This window comes from Zingiber officinale, chromosome 5A (genome assembly GCF_018446385.1).
Source record: "Zingiber officinale cultivar Zhangliang chromosome 5A, Zo_v1.1, whole genome shotgun sequence".
In the NCBI taxonomy this organism is placed as follows: domain Eukaryota; kingdom Viridiplantae; phylum Streptophyta; class Magnoliopsida; order Zingiberales; family Zingiberaceae; genus Zingiber; species Zingiber officinale.
In genome coordinates this window covers 147,503,601-147,524,037 of record NC_055994.1, presented here as the reverse complement: position 1 = coordinate 147,524,037, position 20,437 = coordinate 147,503,601, and the positions used below count along the sequence as shown (strand labels likewise).

Here is a 20,437-nt window from a genome sequence, read left to right as displayed (position 1 = left end):
ATTAATTAAGAATCCGATCATTTAATAATTAATTTTGACTAAACTCAAAATTAAATTGTATTAATGTCATTTTTTTTATACTGAAAATAATTTTAAATCTTATTAGTAATTTTTTTAATTACTTTTTTTATAAAAAATATACATTCACTTTAGTTTCACATCTTAAGATTCACAATACACAATACAGTAAGTGGAGAAATTTTTATAAATACTTTAGATTAGCGACATTAAAAAATATATCTTTCTCGGTTTTTTTTACTAAGATCAAATATAGTATCTAATTATCAATTTAATATCACATATAAAAAATTAATTAATTTTTTTACGAGAAAGTTCATTACATTAACTTATTGTTGGGGTTTATGGACTTGGGACATTAATTTAAGCATATTCATATATTATATTACACATATACGCGCGATAACTAATATAGTATGATAATTGTTTGAGTTTTGATATTATGTTTGTTTCAATTTTAGTTCATGATATTAATTACAATTACATAGCGCACCGTGAATAATCGTAATCACAATGCACATCGCGCACGGTAAGACTTTTAAAAGTGTATAGTTATATAGCGTATGTACAATATAGGCCGTGGATAGAATAATAGCACGTTGTCAATTGACAAATATGTTGCCATGATAAGAATTAGGATTGCAAATGAATTGAGTCGACTCGCGAGCTTTTTAAGTCGGTTTGAAAAATATTCGATTCATATTTGAATTTATCGAATTCGAGCTAAACTCGAATATGTTCGAACTTTTTTTCGAATCAAATTCGAACCCAAATTATATTGTTCGAGCCACTCGTGAACCTTAATATTTATTAATATAAGTTAAATATATATTAAATAAATAAATTTCGAGCTTTTTGAACCTATTTTCGAACAATAACTCGAATAGTTCGTGAACATATTCGAATATTTCAAGTTGAACTCAAACCTGAGCCTTAATTCGAACCGAACTCGAATTAAATATTTTAAATTTTTTGAGGTTCGAATCGAACTCAAACTTAAATATGTCTATTTCAAACTGAATTTGAGCTTTAAATTTTTTTACATATTCAATTCGTTTCCTTTACACGTCCATGGAAATTAATTGATTAGTGTATGGTTCTTAATAGTTTGCACAAATACTAGTGTCACGTGCGACACCATATTGTTCATCCAAGAAGGGTGAAGCCAGGATTTAAAGCTACTTGGGTTGGTCATTGACTATAATTAATATAATTAATTAATTTTAAAATATGTGAATATTAATTTTTTTTCAAATATAGAACAAAAGTATTTAATATTCAATATTCAAAGCATATAGCAAAGATACTATTGAAATTGTGTTCTTCCATAATTTTTATATTCAAATTCATTAATTATTACATCATAGTTATTTTTTTCAATCAACTTCTGTTCAATATAAATTATAATCTACTAAAATTTCTTCTACTATTTTGTATAAAAATTTATTTTAACATGATCATAGTTAAAAATGTCCATTCTATTATTACTGTAGAAATAGAAACAGTAAAAATAAAATGAATCTATCAATTAAATAAATATATTATATTCAATATATAAGTAAACGATATAATTATAATGTATAAATTATAAAAAAAAAAAAGCAGTCAATCAAATTATAAGTTCTTGTCTTATTTATATCAATTAATTTTGATATAATTTAGAAATAGTTGATAAATTTTAAAATTTTTCATAGTATAGTGATCAAATTACATTCTTAATCAATAATAAAAAGATTAATGATACTAGTCTTATAAATTTTTTCAAGTAATATAAGGCAAGATCATATAGTGGTGCAATAGTATTCATCTTACCCGCTGCTATCTAAGAAATGCTAGGACATTAGAACCTTCGTCCATACTCCATAAAACTAACTTCAGTTAGAAAATATAAAATTCAAAGAATACAGATAATTAACTTTCGATCAAGCTAAGGGTGCACCAATCAAGAGCCTTGAGAGTTGAACTATCAAGAATTATGAGCAAACTGGTAAATTTGACATTAGATTAATATATGTTAAATGAAAGTATGAGAAATAATCTATGTCTATATACCTGGACTTATATCGCTCATTGGCTAACAAGGCAATGGACTAGCTGCCGCTCGTGAAGCGATTACTTATTGCTTGGCGAGACAGCACCTGCCTCACGAGCAGCCATCGCTCGTTGCCTCATCAACCACCTCTCGTGCGGCTGGTGACAAAACTTTTGGTTATTGAAGAAAAATTAAAATTACATTTGAACGGTAAATTACTTGCTTACTGCGGAGAGAAAACCACACGGTCCTACAGACAAGTTTAGGATAAAAAAATAAATAAGTTAGAGTTAATATATTTATTAACTTATATAAATATAATATCATTTATAAAATTTGTCAATCTAATTGATATTTTAATTTAAAATTATTTATTTTTAATTTGATATTATGAAATTTGCGTACGGAGTGACTTTGTTTACGATGGGATGAAAAAAATATAAAGATATTATTTTATTTTTTATAAAGTAGGTAGGACTGGAGCCAGAGGTGGCTCCGCTCTTGTCCGAGAAGACCTCGATGAATCTCCTACTTGATTGGACATCGCTCTAGTGTAGCGCCGTCATTTTCTTAAATAATTGCTGACATAGATTACATATTATTATAATAAGTTCCCTAAAATTAAAAAAAAAAATTAAATCAATTGCTTTCATTGAGATTTGAATTCAAGACCTCCCGCTTACTAAACGGGTGCTCTAACCAACTGAGCTATGAAAGCTATTGCTATTAAAGATAAAATAATATATATATAATTAAATATACCAATGAGAAGTGTCACGTCTCTGCGGATTTACCAATTTGGTCTCCCTATTTCGAACACAAAATTTGACCTCTGTCGCTCCTCTCACTCTTCCGGCGAAATCACCTCCTCCTGCATGGCGATTAGATCTCTTTCTGTTTGATTTCGTCGATCGCGGTGAAGTATCGTCCGATTTCTGTACGAGATCGACGGGAAAAGGCGCAGAGGAGCAGCGGAAGTTGGCGTTCTAGGGTTCCTCGTTCGGGAATCTTCCTGCGGTATGGTTCAGTCGTCGGACTCCAGCAAGCGCCGAGCTGGTTCCACCCCGCACCCGGCTCCTTCCCCGCCGAAGGTGAAGTTGGAAGTGGAGGAGTCCTTGGACGACGAGCGCAGCCCTCTGCACAAGAGATCCAGGGACGCGAGCACTTCGAGTCAGCAGGTAGACGAGTCACTTCTCTTTCAAATCAAAATTGTTGGTATTTTGAACATTTATTTTGATTCGAATCTCATGATCCGGAGAAAAAGAACATTTTTGTTTTTCCTTTTCTTCTCCCTCTTGGAACATCTGCCAAGAATTAGTCTGTAGCGTTTGAAAAGAGGTAATTCCAGCTTCTGATGCTACCTTGGTTCAGGCTCTGTACAACAATGTGCTTGGGGAACCTGGACCGCTGGGCCTCCGTCTAAGGAAAAGTCCGTCTCTTGCTGATTTGATTCAGATGAGGCTTTCTCAAGCAAAGGCAGGTAGCACTTCTTGCGCCACTAACTCGAAGAGCTCGGAAGTTGGTGATGCTAAAGAATCAAAGTCCTCAGCTGCTTCGAGCTCAACTAGCAAGATCAAAGCTTCGAATTTTCCTGCATCATATTTGAAGATTGGGGCATGGGAGGTGCGGATTTTATTAAGGAAATTTTTGGTGGTTTACGTAAATGATGCAGCTCTCCTCTTCTGTCATCAAAGATCTTGTCTATGCATTATTCTAGTGCTCTATTCTTGTATTTCCAATTTATTCAATTGTTCTGCTTTACACAGAAATTACTTGTTCGTTCTTTTCTTCCTATTTGTGTTCATATCTCTCTGTGAGATGGTCCAAGAATTCTGATGAAGGTTTTACTTGCCTTTATTCTTTATTTTTCACGTGCAATTCTTAGCGAGCAATCTAACATAAGAACATAGTACATTTCAAGTCAATGAATTTTCTTGTCGAGGGTGCATTACATGGATGCTTGATGGTGAATTAGTACATCCTAATTTTCTTATCTTTTTGTGAAGTAATCCTTTACCAGATTGGTTGAGTTTGTGGAAAGTTCACCATGTTCTATTGGCAAACAGTGTATTTCTAGATACGAAGGTGATCTAGTGGCAAAGTGCTACTTTGCTAAACATAAACTTGTATGGGAAGTTCTTGAAGGTGGCTTGAAGAGCAAGATCGAGTTTCACTGGTCTGACATTACCACCATTAAAGCAACATTTTCTGAAGGTGTCAATGGGACTTTGGAAATTGTGGTAAGATTTTTTCTCCCCCTCAATTTTTGTTGGTTGTATGATGGTCATTTCCTCTTGGTAACAAGTTAGCAATTTTTTTTAGTTAGCAAGACCGCCGCTTTTTTTCCGCGAGACTGATCCCCAACCAAGGAAGCATACACTATGGCAAGCGACTCAGGATTTTACCAATGGCCAAGCAAGCATACACAGGTACATGTAATTTGTATTTTTTTCTCATCTAACTGAGATTGACCTCTTGTTGCTTTTGATGCTTAACTGGGAACTAACCTAGGCCTTTGGGTCGGTAGTATGGTTTAATCTTTGGTTCTTATTATCAGCACTTTAATAAAAGATAATCAATTTTTTTCTTTGTTAAATATTCTTCTGAGAGCCTTTTTGGTGGAAGAAAATAATTAGAGTTGTGATGTTCATGAATTGATGTTTTGATGGTGGATTTCATTGAGAATGAACTGACCTCTATTGTCAATTTTCCTGATTTGGAAACCACACCTGTTTATTACAAATGCACAAGATTTTTATCGCCTATTATAGGCCATATAGCATTTTCTTCTCGATATTCATATGAAGTACTCTTTTGCATATACACACATTCGTATACAATCACATCTTCAATTGACTTATTCGATCAAGTTATTTTATTGTGGGGTTAGATCAGACCAGTTGGAAGAAGATTAGCCATTGAGTTTATAATGTTTAACTAATTGAAATATGAAACAAAAACAATAACACGAGAAGGAAGAGATTTCTTTACAAAATGGGATGTGATAAATGGGAGGAAATAGTTTTTCAATTGCTGCACCACAAGCAGAATTCATTAATCAGAGTTCATAATTTTTTTCAACATTGATAAGCAATTGAAAGAAATTCTGTGCATCTTGGTTATAATTTTTGAATTTGTAAGTTTTGATTTAGCTCTTAACAAATTAGTTTAAATTATATTGTATATGCATATAATTAATAATATTTTATGATGATATGTAACATAAAATATATTCTGTTTGGTTACCCAATTTCATGTTGTGTTCTTTGACTTTACAACTCGAAAATAGATTACTTTGGGCTTCAGATATTAGAGTATAATTTGATCAAACATATTTAAATTAAGTTTGGTGAGATATAGTAGATGTTGCTAACATTTTCCATTGTTGCTGAAGGTATATGTTTGCCTCCTATCTCAAATTGTTTGAAACATAGATAAAGCTGAATTTTCATACTACGAGCTTCCATAGATTGTATGCTAATTGACTCGTACCTTTATTTATATTGTTGTGAAATATAAATATTCTCCGGCCTAAGCAATACGACTGAAGGAATTTTTTTTTTTTGTTAACTTCTTTTCTACTGCATAAAACGTTAGTTTTTAGTTTTGGATACAGTAAAGTTACTGATGTGTTACTGCTGTTAATAATGTTGCGGTATTTCTCTTTTCCATCTGGTTGAAAACCATATGCAATGCGACATGTTCTGTTTTATCATCATTGTAACTTTATCTAAATGGATGCTGCAGGAGGCATCTCCTTCAATGTTCGCAAACTTTGTTGAGCAAGAATTTTGAGAAACTTATCGACTGTGATCCACGTTTGAAGCTCCTCAGTCAGCAACCAGATACGATATTAGAATCTCCTTACTTTGACCCTCAGTTCTCAGTTTACGAGGATCAAGATGATTCTAATCATTTTCAAGATGTTATTAAAGATAATTGTGGAACCACTTTCTCGGGCTTTTGTGAACCTGGTTCCCCTTGCGCAACTTCTTCGATCTCCAATAAGACTGAAACACGGGATTCTTTTGGGAGAACTCCTGATTTTGACTCGCAGGACACTCCTTCGCCATGCTCAGGTAATATGATAAGCTCTGGTATTGTACTATCATTACTTTTTGGTAATTCTTCTGTTCTAAGATAAGCTATTGCTATTGAGAATCATTCAGGTAACGCCTTGGTCTTTTATAATTTTGACACCAATGTCATTGTAGGAATTGAAGCTCGGTCAGGGGAAGAAAATATGGGCAAGGATATGGAATCAAGAATCCAAAACTGGTGGGATCGATTGAAACTGCCTGGAATCAGAGGGTCTATGTCCATGACCGATCTTGTAAACCACTTAGATCATCACATCTCTGAGCAGATGGCTTCAGGCAAAACATCATTGCCTAGCAACACCCTGCCCGACAGAGAGATGCTGGAAGATATAGCACACTATCTTCTGAATGATTCCCAGTCTTCTGCTGCTTCATCAGATGAACAATCCATCATCTCAAGGGTCGACTCCCTTTGCTGCCTGCTCCACAAAGATACGGCAGCAGGTACAAAACTAAATTCCAAAATGAAAGATAGTGATGACACTCAAGCTGGTGCAGGATCTGACGAAGAACCTTATTCAACTCCAGAGGCTGAGCTTGCTGATGGTGCACAACCACCGTTATCGAGAAAAGAATCATATGGGGAGCTTCTGATACTTCCTCGAATCGCCTCGATGCCGCAGTTTTTCAATGTACCTGATGATGCAGAAAAATAACCCAGATAAATCGCCTACCCTTAATTTTTGTATATATTAGGGAGGCCACTGTTTGCTTTCTGTAGGTTCTGAAAGCCTCAACTTTTTTTAAAAATTTTTTTGGCAATGAATATGAAAAACACAAAGTGTTTATGAGATCCTTTTTGCAACTTCAAAGAAATTATTGTACATTTCTTCCAATTTGATGATTATGCGGGTTGCCCTGAGACTATTTGAACAGGTTTATTACATTGTTCCATGTGTTACTGAAAGAATTAACGGAAAAAACCTGATTTACATAAGTGATGATCTGTTTTGACCTCCAACTAATTAGATGAGCACATTTTGTAGATTTATAAATTCCTATTCTAATAATGAGACTCATGAAAAGGTGAAGTATTCAATCCCACCCTGAGCTGGCCGAATAAACTAAGAAGAGGGTGGAAAAACACAAACTACAAAAACAGATAAATAGGTTGATGGAGCAGGTATAAGTCCAACATAATGAATGAGATAGATCCTTTGTTTATAGAATCAAACAATAAAAATGGTCAAAAGAATTAGAAAGATTTGAAGAATGAAATAGATCTTTCCATTTTCCGCTGAGTTAAACACACAAGGTTCATTTACCGTATAGCACGCTCAAGCATTCAGACACCAGCTTCCAACACAAGAATTTCAGGATTGAAATCATCACTCAAATCAAAGTGGGTAATAAATTTTTTTTTTCCTACAAATGATCAATCCAACCTAAGTGCAAGCTTCAAGAATCGAAATGCCATAGCTTTTTTCATTGACAATATAAGTAATACATTTCTCCAGATGACTGAAAATCGTGATTGTAAAATATAATGAACAAGCTACATTAATCCTCTATGATACTCAGATTAACTTTTCGGCATCTTTAAGCAACTGTGATTCGTTTCCATAATCACGAATGGACTTTTTGCCGCAAGAAGATTCTACTGTCTGCTGCATCCATATTTACATCAGGTAGTTGCATGATCACCTTATTCTGATTAATAAAACCAAAACACAAAGTACCTGTGTATGAAAAGACACTGTCAATGTTGTGTGGATCGATAGCTAATCCAGTGTGATGAGTAGCCAAAACAACTCATAGGAAGGAAAGATACGAACTTATTGCTATGAATCTCAATTAGTGTCCTGGTGCGGCTAAACACTTGCGGAAACTTCTGGAACTGGCTTTTCCTTTTTCTTCGACTGCTCCTGTGTTTTCTGAACAATTGCTTTGTTTGGCATGAGAACCATGAAGATGTTTCTTTCGCTGAAGTTTTTGCTCTCCTCAGTTGCCAACTAAAAGACCAAAAAAATGGAAATGAGGAGCTGAAAGACAGCTTTTAACAATATGGCAGATCGGGGTTTTAGTCCTGCACAAAATGAAATGTGCCGGTGGTGCCAATGGCATATTGAGGTGGTGTCAATTGTCACCAATCAGTAGGAACTAAAGAGGGATACAGACGAAGAAATGGGAGAGGAACCTCATGGAAGATCTCATTAGCAATCTCCAATTTGTGGAAGCCTCTACCGGAACTCTAGCTAGCAAAAGGTCTCACCGATGACCTCCATCTCAGTAAAGACTCGTGGGGTGGTAATAGAACCCTAGCTTGCAAAAGCCTCGAAGTAGTGTTGTTGCCCAAGGAAGCCTTGTGAGTTGATGACTTTTGGTATCATATATATCAAGGAGTTGTTGGGGAAACGACATTTGCCTTGTGGATAGACTTAATTATGTTTTTATGTGTCAACAATATGGTTTAAGTTAGCTATTTTTTATGTTTTTGATATGTGCATTAAGTGCGGAGGTACTTGAGTAGTGCATATAAGTATATAACAATTGTGAAGATCGTGAAACTTGTTGCTCAAGAGCTTAACTTGGATCAAGTTGGTGCACTTACTTGGGGAGAAGCTTGGTGGACTTGAGAGTTGGAGGCTTGGATTAAGTATAGGTGCTAGTGCTTGTGGAGCTCGTTGCCTCATAGTTAGACTTCAATTGAGTTGATGTACTAGAGCTAAGGAGCTTAGATCGAGTGTTAATGTTGGAGCTCATGGAGATCATTGCCTTTGAGCTAGATTGGAATCGGTTGTCATATTGGAGCTTGGGGAGGAGCTCTTGATAATGCACACACTTTAAATTTTTATTCATCTGTAGGAGAGTCATTGTTAGAGAGCATCCAAATTTTGGTTGGGATTGTAAGAAATTTACCCCATTGTCTCTTCTAAAAGGGTGGAATTAGCACCGGATGCATCATACACCATGGAGTAGAAGTAGGGTCACCGAACATCTTATATCATTATGTTAGTGTGTCTTGTTCATCTCGTTTATTTCCACTACTATTATAAATTGACACAATCAATCGTACACGAATACACAATTACTAAGATCATTATGTGCCTTTGTTGTGTGCAATAATTTGGAAATTGAGCTTACTATCTATTCACCTTCCCTAGTCAAGCCGCTCACATATGATCCTACAAGAGTTTCACACGCTGCCCGACAAGGCAGAATAATTAATTTCACCCCTGATGACCTGACAAGAGTCTGAATTTTAAACATTGCCTTGATGCTTTTGAAGTCTTCCATGGCTTAGTTATTTAAAGACAGAACCAAGGGTCAAATAAATGCATACAGAAGGCAATGTCCTAATGCACGGATACCACAAAATTTCTAGAATGTAGCAAGATTCAAGTGGAAATAAAAACGCAAGAAGTTTAGAAGGAATCATTACCTCCCCGACATCACTTTGAAAGCGTCGGAGCAGTTCAATAGCAATATTCCTGAATTCATTTTCTCTGCCTTTCAAGTTAACAATGATTTTCACCTGAAGGAATATTGAGGATAAGCTATAGCTCATTGTCCTAAGAAGAATTACATAGGATATAAAGAACCTTATCACCATCTTTAAGAAACTTATTGGCAGCTTTTAACCGCACTGAGTAATCATGGGAATCAATATTGTACCTGTAATCAGACTGATTAATTTCAAGCTACAGCATAACACTTTTAAATGGTAAAACCAGACAAATGAAATGGGAGGAATTATTGAAATAAAAACATGACAGGATAAATGAAAATGTGAATACTTAACCAAAATTACTTGTGAATTAACACATTAGTACTAGTTATGCTCTCTGATTTTATGCAAATATACAAATCTGGTAGGAAAATTACAGATATCAAAGGAAAATTGAGTTGAATTACATTATATAGCAAAGTGGCAGCTATCCTGTTAATAGTAGAACATACAACAAAAGATGGTTAGTCCTCCCGGTTATTTATGATACTATAATGGAACAAAAAATGCCATTAATAATAGTAGCTATGTTCATTATCTCAACTATAGGTTAAAGAATACATGTGGTTTTTGAGAATCTAAACAATCAAAAAGATTAATTTTACCCACAGAAAGGAAAAAGGATGGATTCACTTTACTGAGACTGCATAATGTAGTTCACTTTATCTTATCAAAAGCTATCTTCCTTGTGAACAAGTAAAGTTTTTCACATTCAGTGAAAATTAAATTGAGGGGTGTTTGGTTGATGGGTTTGGGAATGAGGGAATGGAATGATAGTAAAAGATAGTGTTTGGATTGTGGGTTTGGGAATGATTTCCAGATTTATGGGAATCAACCAAATCCATATAACTAGGTGGGTTTCATTTCTATTCTCATTCCACCTTATTATCAAACTCATACTCATAGTCATTCCAATCATTTGACCAAACGCCACCTGAATATCTAATAAGTCGACACCATATGCTGCATAATAAGCAAAACTCACCCCCGGGGCTTGGCCGAGTTGGTCACCATATGGTAGAATTATCAAATCAATAAAGGGTCGATTCCCGAGAGAATTACCCTCTCATGTGGTGGATTGCCCAATTTCTTGATTTATCTCTCAACAAATGACCGTGTGGGGTGTTTGGGGTCAGCGTATATATATATTGTTTAAGAATAACATGCAAATACAATTAGACTTTAAATCAATTTCTATCTAGGTTTTAAAAGTGTAGTCCTGACATTCTTAAGAAGGATGTTAATTCTACAAAACAGCAAGAACATGCCAATCCTTAGACCTCACAAGCTCAATGAAGAGCTTTACCTTGTATATGGATGCATAAAAAAGCTTACCATCAAAAGTTTATCGAAGAGTGGAAGCTACAAACCTATGAGTTAGATCTACAGTCCACCAATTTTTCATAATAACATGTGTGTTTCTAAGTCAAAAACAAATTGATGAAACATACCGTGCATAGAATTTCTATATTACAGGAAATATAAATCAATATTATATTTGAAAGAAGTTGGCTCCAAAATGACTACGAGAAATAAATGGCCATTTATATTCAAAAGCCATAACCTATAAAGTGTCAAAGTTGATTCACAAAATATACTGTGCATAATTTAGACTGTTATATCCATTCTCTATATTCAAACTTCCTACTTGTTCACCACTCATTCACGTAGCATAAAGACTATGAGGATGAAAGATGGATTTGGAGACTATAGAGGACTTTATTGCACAACTGAGGAGAATGCGATCCTCTTTATATTTGAGGCCTCACTGAATAAATGGTCAGGTCCTATTTGATCTCCAACTCACCACCTACAACACCAAATAGGCAAAAACCAGATAGTTGTCCAAGAACCTCTCTAAGCCAGATAGCATTTAACAAAGTTTCAGTATAAGCAACCATAGTTCTCGAGCATTTGGTATTACTTCTCAACAGAAAAGGCACCACTTTTAACATAGTAGACTGATAAAAGGGTGTATAAAATTACCAAACAAAAATGCTTCACATGGAACCACCTTCACCAAGGTCACAACTTAAAATTTAGTCAAGTCATCCAAGAAAGTGCCAATTAACAGACAAGTTTGGCAGAACACAATCCAAGATAGAAAACAATTTGATCTGGAAATTCAAATAACACCAACTTAAACAGTTTACCCATGGACCCATCAATAGATGCGTTTCATGATAGAAAAAAATTGATCGGAAAATTTCAAATAGCATCAACATGAACTGTTAACCTATGTACCAATCAATATATGAGTAAGCAAAATACCAACTAAATGAAAGGAGAAACATACCCCATTTTCAATTCCTTAATGTTGACGCGGCTTGCTGCAAATAGAGAAGAATAAGGAAAAACTAACATTTCTCACTCAAAAAAAAAAATGAAGAGAGATATTCACCAGCTGATCTCTTTTGTTGCACCCTTTTCTTCTTTTGCTGCTCATATTTATGTTTTCTGCATAACAAAAAAAATGTAATGCTGAAAGGGAATGCTAGAACTGAAATCAGTTTTTTTTCATACCGTCTAATGTTCTAAAAAGTTTATCAATGCTATATATAGATGATCCATGCGGTCTATTACAATTGGTAATGGTTGGTGCCAAAGCACTAAGGACTATAAATGTGTTCATGTTAGGTATAAATAACAGAAACTATATATCAAACAGGACATACTGATAATCTGAAGTGTCAAAAAGCCTGAGCACAGGAGGATCAGCATCTGCAGACAAAATTGCCTGAAAAAAAAAAGAAATATGGATGATTGATGTTCCAAATTATCCAACCATCAGATACTAAAATTTCTTCATGAAAATCAAAATTTTCCGGAATATTCAAACATGACATAGATTAGGATAGAAGTAGAAGGAAGATAGATAGTTTAGTACGCCTTCCAGAATAGTATGATTTGACTTTGCAAGACAAACAATGTCAAGATCCAAGATAAAGAAACTTTAAAAATGAAGAAGCTAAGAGTATGTGAGATATAAGACCACATCATGCTTAGAATGGGACATTAGACAACTAGGCTTAGCCTTGATTAATTTAATTGAGTTCCTTTTTAGTGATGAATAACTTAGATCTTCTGGTCTGTCAGTTACAAGTATTACTAAACTCAAAAATGAACCATACACAGTTAACAGACTTATCAACTCTCATTTATATCATGCATATGTGCTTGGTATTCACTTTGTACTTGTTGAGGTTCGTAGAACTTCTAACAGTCACATAATAACTTTCAAATCAATTTAAGTTTCAAACAGCAATGGCTCTAGCTTATGTGCACTTTTTGTTACTCAAATGCTTAATTCCTCATCTAAGGAATTTACAGAAGCTATAAGTAGATTAACAAAGAAAAAAAAAAGTGCCTGAGTTAAGATGTCTAAGATATATCAGGCATTCATCTGCCTTCGCAGTCATATGCATTAGCATGATCGAAAGCTATACCAGGATAAGTTCAGCATCATTTGCCATTCGTACAGCTTCATCAATCGACACTACACCGAGCTAAAAAGAAAAAGTGAACAAGTGAACCAATGAAGGTGCAAAAAATATCACTCTCAACATAAGTGAGATAAATATAGACTGACCATATTTTGCTGCTCGTCGAGCAACCTTACAGAAGTTGAACTGAAATAACAAAAATGAAAATATTACCTGCACTGTCAACAACTAGCAAGAGCTAAACCAAAATGTAATCAATTGAAGTACTTTTATAGAACGCTTAGTCATACAAGCATGGGACTCTAAGGAGCAAAAATTATGCAATAAATGATTTTTTTTTACAAATACATGACGAACAATTATGAATGCAGGTTCTGGTACATGTATTTCAGAGTTCTCTAACATATTAAGTGCACATGCTAATCCATTTCGGTTATACAAATTTTTTTTTTTTTTTTTTTGCAAACTAATGTTTCTACATTAGACCTTTAAATCTTTAGCGGCAATTTTTTTAATATATGTATATATAAAAAAACTGCTATGAAAGAATACAATAACGGGCAGACATAGAAGAGAGTACTTGAGCCTATCCAGGTCGAGCGAAGGGTCATAGTCGGGGTCCGCAGCGACGCGATTATCCCCGGACCGCCTCCGGGACGGACCAGGGCGGTAGCCCCCGCCGCCGTATCGCGCGACCACGGCCACGAGAGAGCGACGCGCCCTGAACCGAATCTGGGAGAATTTGAGCGGGAGGAGGAACGGCGGAGCCGAGATGCGCTTGAATGGGCCGGAGGCGGCGGATGACAAGGAAGGCGAGGGATTGAAGGAACAGATGGCGATTCTCGCCATGCTTTTGCTCCGATTAAACCTCGACAGCAACGGAGGAGGAGGGGGGATCCAAGCTATGCGGCTGCTTATTCGCTTCTCCGTGTTCCGTCGGAGGAGGGAAGAGGAAGAGAAAGAGGAAGAGAGCTCATGAGAGAGAAGTGGAGAGGAGAGCAAGCGACCGGTGGGAAGCGCAGCTAGCTATTTCTTATCCACACCAACGCGCCCAATTGAGGCTGCGTCGACCAGATTCAGGGGATCCTTCCCCAATTTCGTTTTGCTCCCCTAATTCTATCAAATTACAAAGTATCATAGAAATATTTCACTTGGCCCCTCTAATTAAACACTATTTTTTTTTATATATAAGAAGAGAATTCGATCTCACCGAACGATCTCACCTTGACACGCGTCTCTAATCGTCTGCCACCTGTCCATCCTCCGACCGTTTTTTATATATAAATATATATAGTAAAATCTCGTCTAGAGATTTCTACTCTGTTCTTACGTCGCTGCCAATGTTCCCGTCTCGCCGCTATAAATCGCAGCCATCTTCTTCATTCCTTACCAATTCAATCCGAACATTAACATAGCTTGAGATTGATCATGGCGAAGAGCAAGGCGATCGGCATCGACCTCGGGACGACGTACAGTTGCCTGGGGGTGTGGATGAACGACCGCGTGGAGATCATCCCCAACGACCAGGGCAACCGCACCACCCCTTCCTACGTCGCCTTCACCGACACCGAGCGCCTCGTCGGCGACGCCGCCAAGAACCAGGTGGCCATGAACCCGCACAACACCGTCTTCGACGCCAAGCGCCTCATCGGCCGCCGCTTCTCCGACCCCACCGTCCAGGCCGACATGAAGCTCTGGCCTTTCCGCGTGGTGGCCGGCCCCTCCGACAAACCCCTCATCGTCGTCACCTACAAGGGCGAGGAGAAACGCTTTACTCCCGAGGAGATCTCCTCCATGGTGCTCTCCAAGATGCGGGAGATCGCCGAGGCCTTCTTGGGGCAGACCATCAAGGACGCCGTCGTCACCGTTCCCGCCTACTTCAACGACTCCCAACGGCAGGCTACCAAGGACGCCGGCTCCATTGCCGGCCTCAACGTTATCCGAATGATCAACGAGCCCACCGCCGCCGCCATCGCCTACGGCCTCGACAAGAAAGCCGCTCGAACAGGGGAAAAGAACGTCCTCATCTTTGATCTCGGCGGCGGTACCTTCGACGTCTCCCTCCTCACCATCGAGGAGGGCATCTTCGAGGTGAAGGCCACCGCCGGGGACACCCACCTCGGTGGTGAGGACTTCGACAACCGCCTCGTCAACCACTTCGTTGCAGAGTTCAAGAGGAAGCACAAGAAGGACATCAGCGGCAACGCGCGGGCGCTGCGCCGCCTCCGCACCGCCTGCGAGCGCGCCAAAAGGACCCTCTCCTCCACCACGCAGACCGCCATGGAGGTGGATTCTCTCTATGAAGGGATCGACTTCTACGCCACCATCACCCGCGCCCGGTTCGAGGAGCTCTGCATGGATTTGTTCCGCAAGTGCATGGACCCGGTGGAGAAGGTCCTCCGCGATGCCAAGATCGACAAGGGGCAGGTCCACGAGGTTGTGCTCGTCGGCGGCAGCACCAGGATCCCCAAAATCCAGCAGATGCTGCAGGATTTCTTCAACGGGAAGGAGCTCTGCAAGAGCATCAACCCCGACGAGGCTGTGGCCTACGGCGCCGCCGTGCAGGCCGCGATCCTCACCGGAGAGGGGGACGAGAAAGTGCAGGACTTGCTGCTGCTCGACGTCACGCCTCTCTCGCTTGGATTGGAGACTGCCGGCGGAGTCATGACCGTCTTGATTCCCAGGAACACCACCATTCCCACCAAAAAGGAGCAAGTTTTCTCGACCTACTCCGACAACCAGCCTGGCGTTCTCATCCAGGTGTACGAGGGGGAACGGGCGCGGACGAAGGACAACAATTTACTCGGCAAGTTCGAGTTGACCGGAATCCCGCCGGCGCCGAGAGGGGTGCCCCAAATCAACGTGACCTTCGACATCGACGCCAATGGCATCCTGAATGTGTCGGCGGAGGACAAGACTGCAGGTGTGAAGAACAAGATTACGATCACCAACGACAAGGGGCGGCTTAGCAAGGAGGAGATCGAGCGGATGGTGCGCGACGCGGAGAAGTACAAGTCGGAGGACGAGGATGTGAAAAGGAAAGTAGAGGCGAAGAACAGCCTGGAGAACTACGCGTACAACATGCGGAACACGGTGAGGGACGAGAAGATCAGAAGCAATCTGAGAGAGGATGACCGGCAGAAGATCGAGTCGGCGGTGGAGGCGGCGATACACTGGCTGGAGAGCAACCAGCTAGCGGAGGTGGAGGAGTTCGAGCACAAGCTTAAGGAGCTGGAGGAGACATGCAACCCCATCATTGCGAAGATGTATCAGGGAGGAGATGGCGGCGACCATCAGGGATACAAGTTCGACGAAGGCGGTGCAACGGCCGGCGGCGGCGCCGGGCCCAAGATAGAAGAGGTTGACTAAAGATACTATTGATGGATTATGGGCCTCCAAGTGCAATTTGGGCTTTGGGCTTCTAATCGTGTGTTTTTTATATTATATTATATCGATTCGGGTTGTCGTCAGCTAATAAATAAAAATAGCTATTATGATTAAATAATTCATCTATATTTTAATTATTTTTATTAACATAAAAATTAAATTAAACAAATATCATATACTATAAAATATATATACTTATTAAAATATTATCAATCTACGCACAACATAAAAATGTTCTTTTTAAAATGTGTTATTTTAATTTTAAAAAATATTTTAATTGTTCAACGTCTCTAAAGCATGTGAGTAACAATAACCGAAATTTATAAGAAAAAATTATGAAACTATAATCGTCAAATTTATTTTAATTTATATATAGGCAGGATGCATGTAGCATTCTTCGGGAAGCTCGGAAATATTAGAATGCATTTTGAATGAAGCTCCCGATAGGATATAAATATATAATGGATGGCTTTATATGTGATAATGATACTACAAAAAATTTAGGATTTAACATAGAATAATTTTTAAAAAAAAATAGGATTCTACATAGAATAATTTTTTTAAAAAAATTATTTTTTTTATTTGATAATAATGTTTCTGTCCAATAAAGATTTCAATCCTGTAAAATAAAATTAAGATCAGGTAAGGGGTCTCTAATGTTAGTCCTCCAATGCTCAAATTAAAATCAGGAAAAGAATGAATAATCAAGAAAAATGATAATATTACCTTCCTCATACCTAGCGTATCCTTTTATATCTTTTTCTTTGATCGTCATTCTATCTTATTTAATAATATTAATTGTTAAAGGAAGGTTTATTTGTCATGATAAATGTAGTATTCTTCTTTGTCTTGACTTTCTTATATTTAATGATAGATGACATGTTCTCTTTTGCTTTCTTGTCTCCACCTGTGTAATATTATTCCTTGCGCCGGGCGGGGGTGGTCCGAGCGGTTCGTTTCCCTACCGACCGACTCATGATGCCTCAACCTGTTGGGTGATGTCCGCTCGGCCACTCATTTGCTGATCGGGATAACTGTAAGCTCGGTGTTAACCGCCTTGACTTTGATCGACACCGTGTGAATTGACCCGTGACAGGTGGGCTCTCCCTTATCGCCGCATCACAAGCCTCTCCCTCAAGTTTAGTCGAAGGGGGCTACAAGTCTGATTGACTGGACAATTGGTTTCCTTGGCGATTTCTACGTCTAGTCGGATGGTGTTCGGTCTCTAGTATCTGATCGGCACAACAACCAACTCGAGTTCACGAGTCTATTAACGAACATATTCTCGAGCCCTTTAAATGAGCTAAGCTCTAACCCGAGCTCGCGAGCCTATAAAAGAACATGTTTGCGAGCTCACAAGCTGAATGCCCTTAAGCTTGAGCTCGGCTTGATAAAAATATCGAACTTGAAATCAAGCTCAAGGTCGGCTCGATAAGATAAACGAACGTACTTTTTATCGAATTGAGTTTTGAATAGCTCGCGAACCGTTTGGTTCATTTACATCTCTAGTAATGGTCAAGGGCTGATTCTCAGGAGTTGATAACCTGGGATTTAGCTTATCATGTGTCTATGACCTGTGTACTTGTATTTACTATTGGCGCTCGGAATACCGTTATGTGTAAAACCCCTGTACAAAAATTTGTACAAGTATAGAACTTTTCCTAGCAACCTACATGTTCGATCAGACATGTGTTTGATCAATCAAACAAATCCTTGATTGACCAAAACGTACCTTGATCGAAGCACAATATCGTTTGCCTCTTGTGTTGGTGTTCAGGATCCATACAAAGAAAACATAACTAGTTGCGCTGCGGAATAAATAACTAGTTGTACCTTTCTTCGTAGACAAAGACCTCTTGATCTTCTGTTGTATTCCTCTCCTCTTCTTGGATGTTATGTGGGCGACGATCTATCAAGACAAACCACTCGAACCTTCTTTTGTTTCCAGACCGCCTACCACCAAAAGATGCAAAGAAAAGGGGTGCCTCCTCCTTCTTCTCCTCCAAACCGCTGGGCACCTAGGGTGGTTCTCCTCTTCTTCTTCTTCTCCTCCAAGCTCCAGCCACCAAGGGAGATATGTGTCGGCCCTAGAGGTAGGAAAGGGAGGAAGAGATGAGAAGATGGAGCGCCGACCCTAGGGGAAAATAAAAGAGAGAAAATAAGAGATGAGGTGTCGACCACAAGCTAAGCAAGGGAAGACAACTCAAGAGAGATTAGGTTATGGTAAGCAAGGGAAGATAACCAAGAGAGATTAGGTTATGGTGGCATGGCCTCCTCCCTTTTTATAACCTTTGGCACCAGATAAAAGAGGAGAAATATTAACAGAATTTTTGTTTAGAAAAAAAACTCTAGAAAAGAATTAACATAATTCTTTTTAGAAAAATTTCTTAGGAAATAATTAATATAATTCTTTTTAGAAAATTTCTAAGAAAAAATTAACATAATTGTTTTTAGAAAAATCTCTAATTCCGTTGAAAAAAAATCTCCCTTTTACAACTCTCTTTTTTCCTTCCTTTTCTTTTCTTTTGGTTTGGTCGACCCCTTGCTTGGGCACCAAGCAAGACTTGGCCTGCCTCTTTCTTGGGTAGGAAACAAAATCAAACGAGTGGATGCAAAGCTATGTAGAGGCTACAACATGGACCGAGAGGAGGAATTGATTTTGGCCTCCTGATGGACTTAAGCTTCTTGTGTTCGACCCAAACATTCAACTCAAGTTCATCAATAATAACTCATACCACTAAATAGTTATTATTGAACTACCGCACCAACCCCATATTACAATATGGGCTCCTTCTTATCATGAGTGCGTTAATCTTCCTGTGTTTAGGATATCGTATGCCCGTTAATTAAATGAGTTACTGACAACTCACTTAATTAACATCTGACTCCAAGAGTAGTGTCACTCAACTTTATTATCATGTCGGACTAAGTCCACCTGTAGGGTTTACATGATAAACCTTATGAGTTTCTCAATGGGGCATCATCAACCTAAATAAATAGGACACAGTTTCCTTTTATAATCAACAACACACCATATAAATAGCACTATCTCCCAACTCATCGGGTCTATTGATTTAACGAATAAATCTCACCCATTGATAAGTCAAAGAAATAAATATTAAGTGTACGTGCTTGTTATTATATAGGGATTAAGAGAACACATCCATAATAACAGAGATTCTATTCTTTTATGCAGTCAATATAAATCGAACAAACTCAAATGGTCCTGCTCAATACACATATAGTATACTGGTGTAATTTTATAGTCAAGACAGACTAATACTAAATTACACTACAACTGTTCCAATGGTTTGACCCTATCCATCTCGGTCGTGAGCTACTATTTATAATTTATAAGAAACTGATAACATGATCTTCTGTGTAACACCACACACTATGTTATCTACAATATAAATTAAATGAACAACTGCATTAACATATAAAATGCAACATTTGACTAAAGTGATTTTTATTTCAAAATAGATGTTCATACAAAAAGATAGGCTTATAATATACATTCCAACATTTACCTCTCTCCATATCTATAGGACCGACACTAGGAGGGCTGCTAAGGTAGGGGATCTATTTTTTTTTTTTACTAAGTAGCTGTTAAAATTGATAAATTTAAATTAATTTTGATAAAATTTAATAATTTTGACTAAGTTGGTAAATAGTATAATATAATAGTATTTAATTTAGGAATATATATACTCGTTAGCTGCTACAATGTGTAAAAAGTACTCAATAATTACTGCAAGAGGTAAAAACTACTTAGTAGTTACTCCAATATGAAATTTTAATTATTTCAATATTCAAAGTTTAAGATTTAGGGTTTAAAAATATTATATCCAAGAGAAATTCATACAATTTCATAATAAGTATGATATTATATATTTTGAGTTTAAACCTTATGATTTTATTTTTAAACTTAACCTAAAAGATCATATACCAATGGAGATATTTTTTTTCTTTTAAATTTATAATTTTTCTCATATATTTTTAATATGAA

General features: G+C 37.6%; 3 protein-coding genes and 1 non-coding gene across 5 annotated transcripts; 2 read left to right on the top strand and 2 right to left on the bottom strand.

Annotated features, from left to right (window-relative positions):
• Positions 1-2,694: 2,694 nt before the first annotated feature.
• Positions 2,695-2,768, bottom strand: TRNAT-AGU. Its single transcript has one exon. It is a non-coding gene; the product is annotated as a tRNA-Thr (tRNA).
• A 106-nt stretch (positions 2,769-2,874) lies between these two features.
• LOC121982348 lies at positions 2,875-6,986 on the top strand. Its single transcript, XM_042535367.1, has 6 exons — positions 2,875-3,228; positions 3,422-3,673; positions 4,117-4,290; positions 4,373-4,479; positions 5,798-6,129; positions 6,265-6,986. Exons 1-6 carry the CDS (start codon positions 3,070-3,072, stop codon positions 6,804-6,806), a joined length of 1,566 nt encoding a protein of 521 aa, XP_042391301.1. The 5' UTR covers positions 2,875-3,069; the 3' UTR covers positions 6,807-6,986.
• Positions 6,987-7,553: 567 nt separating this feature from the next.
• On the bottom strand, positions 7,554-14,087 carry LOC121982349 (translation initiation factor IF3-2, chloroplastic-like). 2 transcript variants are annotated; one of them, XR_006112078.1, is made up of 10 exons: positions 13,622-14,087; positions 13,188-13,227; positions 13,045-13,104; positions 12,274-12,335; positions 12,000-12,055; positions 11,895-11,928; positions 9,693-9,765; positions 9,533-9,625; positions 7,830-8,102; positions 7,554-7,754 (listed from the first exon to the last, which is right to left on the bottom strand). XR_006112078.1 is itself a non-coding variant. In XM_042535368.1 (10 exons), exons 1-9 carry the CDS (start codon positions 13,888-13,890, stop codon positions 7,962-7,964), a joined length of 828 nt encoding a protein of 275 aa, XP_042391302.1. In that variant the 5' UTR covers positions 13,891-14,086; the 3' UTR covers positions 7,554-7,829; positions 7,926-7,961. The 2 variants fall into 2 exon arrangements, 1 of the variants encoding a protein (XP_042391302.1); XM_042535368.1 differs by having other exon boundaries at positions 7,554-7,829; positions 7,926-8,102; positions 13,622-14,086.
• Positions 14,088-14,413: 326 nt separating this feature from the next.
• LOC121982346 (heat shock 70 kDa protein-like) lies at positions 14,414-16,543 on the top strand. The gene has a single exon (XM_042535364.1). It carries the CDS (start codon positions 14,470-14,472, stop codon positions 16,408-16,410), a length of 1,941 nt encoding a protein of 646 aa, XP_042391298.1. The 5' UTR covers positions 14,414-14,469; the 3' UTR covers positions 16,411-16,543.
• Positions 16,544-20,437: the final 3,894 nt, after the last annotated feature.

What these genes read in the sequence shown, in the direction of transcription:
- LOC121982348 (XM_042535367.1), top strand. Translation starts at nt 3,070, where the DNA reads ATGGTTCAGTCGTCGGACTCCAGCAAGCGCCGAGCTGGTTCCACCCCG. An exon ending in TGAAGATTGGGGCATGGGAG is followed by an intron (nt 3,674 to 4,116) that starts GTGCGGATTTTA and finishes ATTGGCAAACAG; the next exon opens with TGTATTTCTAGATACGAAGG. An exon ending in ATGGGACTTTGGAAATTGTG is followed by an intron (nt 4,291 to 4,372) that starts GTAAGATTTTTT and finishes AATTTTTTTTAG; the next exon opens with TTAGCAAGACCGCCGCTTTT.
- LOC121982349 (XM_042535368.1), bottom strand. Translation starts at nt 13,890, where the DNA reads ATGGCGAGAATCGCCATCTGTTCCTTCAATCCCTCGCCTTCCTTGTCA. An exon ending in CTCGACCTGGATAGGCTCAA is followed by an intron (nt 13,228 to 13,621) that starts GTACTCTCTTCT and finishes TTGTTATTTCAG; the next exon opens with TTCAACTTCTGTAAGGTTGC. An exon ending in TCGACGAGCAGCAAAATATG is followed by an intron (nt 13,105 to 13,187) that starts GTCAGTCTATAT and finishes TTTTCTTTTTAG; the next exon opens with CTCGGTGTAGTGTCGATTGA.
- LOC121982346 (XM_042535364.1), top strand. Translation starts at nt 14,470, where the DNA reads ATGGCGAAGAGCAAGGCGATCGGCATCGACCTCGGGACGACGTACAGT.